Raw genomic sequence first — 3,162 nt, 5'->3', positions numbered from 1 at the left:
TCTCCCCAACACACAGCTCAGAACACACTACAGTAAAGTCCTCCACCCCCCTCCCCTCTCCCCAACACACAGCTCAGAACACACTACAGTAAAGTCCTCCACCCCCCTCCCCTCTCCCCAACACACAGCTCAGAACACACTACAGTAAAGTCCTCCACCCCCCCTCCCCTCTCCCCAACACACAGCTCAGAACACACTACAGTAAAGTCCTCCACCCCCTCCCCTCTCCCCAACACACAGCTCAGAACACACTACAGTAAAGTCCTCCACCCTCTCCCCTCTCCCCAACAACAAAGACCTGAACCAGTCCCCCACACATGTGCCAACAACAACAACAGACAGCGGAGACAGTAGCACAAGAGGGATGGCTGGGAGGAGAAAGGGCTAGGACCCTGCCCGTCCTTATAAAACCGGGGAGTGCTGGAGATGTTGTGAAGGGCTAGGACCCTGCACTTCGTTATAAGACGAAAGGGGGCCTGGGGATATTGTCATTGCCAAGGGCTAGGACCCTGCCCGTTATCGTAATACCAGAGGAAGGCTGGGGATGTCGTGAAGGGCTAGGACCCTGCCCGTCGTTATAAGACCGGAGGCACTTCGTTATAAGACGAAAGGGGGCCTGGGGATATTGTCATTGCCAAGGGCTAGGACCCTGCCCGTTATCGTAATACCAGAGGAAGGCTGGGGATGTCGTGAAGGGCTAGGACCCTGCCCGTCGTTATAAGACCGGAGGGGGGCTGGGGATGTTGTCAATGTCAAACAGGTTGTCCAGGTCAAAGGCCCCCGTGCCGTCCAGGCCAGTGGCGTTGGTCCACAGATCGTCAATGTCGGACCTGGGGGAGGGCGGCACGGGGGTGTGCAGGCCGCTCACATGCTCAGAGTCATCCTGGGGCTCCGCCTTGATGTCGTGCAGCAGGCTGTCGGACCACCACTCCGGGGGTCGGATCCCGGTGCCCGTCACGGTGAGGTCCAGGGGGTTGCGGTTGGTGCAGTCCAGGGGCATGTCCATGGAGAGGTCCGTCTGGGAGAAGAGGTCGTCCAGACCCAGGTCGTCAGAGTTGCTCTCCGATGACGGAGGGCTCATGGCGATCAGAGGTCCAGAGTCGTCCTCCGCCCCTCCAGAGTCGATGATTCGCTCCGTTTTCACGCTGACGCCGCCGATGTCGATGTCTTGGTTCAGGATGGACGTCCAGTTGAAGTCGGCACGCAGCGTCAGCGAATCGTCGTCCGAGTCGTCGTTCTCGTAGCGCACGGAGCCGTTGCTGAGCAGCTTGTCCTCGCGCGTGCCCTTGATGCTGTTGACGGCCATGAGCAGTTCGTCCTCGTCCTGTTTCACGCGCTTGGCGGGCGGCACGAGGCAGGGGTCCTTGCTGGTCTGCCGCTTCTTGAAGATGCCGTTCTCGATCATGTCGCTGTACTCGGGGTTGATCCTCCAGAAGCCTCCCTTGCCGGGCTCGTCCTTACGGCGCGGAACCTTCTCGAAGCATTTGTTGAGCGATAAGTTGTGGCGTATTGAGTTCTGGTGGGAGAAAAACAGGACTTGAGTTCGTTTGGTGTTGTGGTTGTTATTTATATCTACACACACACACACACACACACACACACACACACACACACACACACACACACACACAAGAAAAACATACAACAAATTTGTAGTCCCTCGCAAAATTCATCGGAAAAGTCCACTTTGACAATAAAAGAAACACACTTTCTGACAGAAACAAAAGAAAAAGAAAGCTTGATGGCTGCACTGTGGCGAGGCGTCCTTCCCGGGGACAGCAGCCTGAAGTTCACACACAGCTGTTAGGACAAAACGTAATGCAGTTCAACACAGCACAATACAACAACACAACACGACAAAACGTAATGCAGTTCAACACAGCACAATACAACAACACAACACGACAAAACGTAATGCAGTTCAACACAGCACAATACAACAACACAACACGACAAAACGTAATGCAGTTCAACACAGCACAATACAACAACACAACACGACAAAACGTAATGCAGTTCAACACAGCACAATACAACAACACATCACGACAAAACGTAATGCAGTTCAACACAGCACAATACAACACAACACTACGCTGCATAAACACAACACAACACGAACACAACAGAATACAACAGCACAACACAATCGTAACAAAGACACACCCACTATAAAACACAAACATAACCAAACCCAACACAACACAAAGCAACCCAACCAAACTCAACTCAACCCAAACACAGCACCACCACACCACCACACAAACAGCAATCAGCACAAAAAGGCTGCCCCCCCCCCCCCCTCCTCCTCCTACTCCTTTTTGTTCTTCTCCTCCACCTCCTCCACCTTCTTCTTCTACTTCTTCTTTTTAATCTTAATGTTTCTGTTTTATATATTTCTTCTACTTTTTATGTGCTTTCTCGTTTCACTTTAGGTACTGGATTTGCAAAGTGCTTAGAACTTGCTTATGTTTGAATTATAGCGCTATATAACAGTCAAAATCTTCTTCTTCTCCAGCTCCTCCTCCTCCTCCCTCTTCTCCTCCTCTTCCTTCTCCTTACCTGCCAGCTGGGGTCCGCCATGCGGTAGTACATGAAGTTGTCAGTGATCCAGTTGTAGATGGAGGACAGGGTGATCTTGTGTTTCTTTGTGTCCTTCATGGCCATGCAGATCAGCGTGGCGTAAGAGTAGGGCGGCTTCACGTAGGGGTTCGTCTTGTAGTCCACCGCCTCCGTGTTCATCAGCGACGTCACACATAGGGGCGGCGTGTCCGCTAGGGACACCTGAGGCTCCAGCTTGGGCGGCTGGGCGGACACTACTCCGGCCGGCATGCTGAAATGGGACTGCAGCAGAGGAGGGGGACCTCCGCCACTTTTGCTGAACTTGTGGTGCGGGTGGTGGGGGTTGCTGTGGACGCCGTTGGGGGATGGAGGGCTGGGGGGCGGGGTGGGGGAGGTGATCTTGAGGATGTTGAGGTTCTGCAGCCAGGTGAGGCTGGTCAGCGAGTCGTCCAGGTTGACCCCCCCGCTGCCGCACGTGTCGGTGGGGTGCCGCGCCAGCCAGTTCTGCTGCAGGCGCTGGGCCAGCTGCGAGGTGCCCGACACGCTGCCGGCAGGGGCCGACACGGTCCTGGTGATGCGCGGGGCGTGGGAGGGGCAGGG

At 54.6% G+C, this 3,162-nt stretch overlaps 1 protein-coding gene across 1 annotated transcript in view; it reads right to left on the bottom strand.

The window, feature by feature from the left end:
- Nucleotides 1-246: 246 nt before the first annotated feature.
- LOC143292147 (forkhead box protein J1-A-like) overlaps nt 247-3,162 on the bottom strand; it is an 8,831-nt gene continuing 5,915 nt past the window's right edge. Inside the window, exons 2-3 of the mRNA XM_076602335.1 lie at nt 2,563-3,162; nt 247-1,516 (exon numbers count right to left, since the gene is read on the bottom strand). The exon at nt 2,563-3,162 is cut by the window's right edge and continues 129 nt beyond it. Coding sequence (XP_076458450.1) covers nt 716-1,516; nt 2,563-3,162 — 1,401 coding nt within the window. The 3' untranslated portion in view covers nt 247-715. The remainder of the gene's footprint in view (nt 1,517-2,562) is intronic.

This window comes from Babylonia areolata, chromosome 18 (genome assembly GCF_041734735.1).
Source record: "Babylonia areolata isolate BAREFJ2019XMU chromosome 18, ASM4173473v1, whole genome shotgun sequence".
In the NCBI taxonomy this organism is placed as follows: domain Eukaryota; kingdom Metazoa; phylum Mollusca; class Gastropoda; order Neogastropoda; family Buccinidae; genus Babylonia; species Babylonia areolata.
Note: the sequence above shows the minus strand (reverse complement) of the source record. Positions and strands in the feature narration are given on the sequence as shown.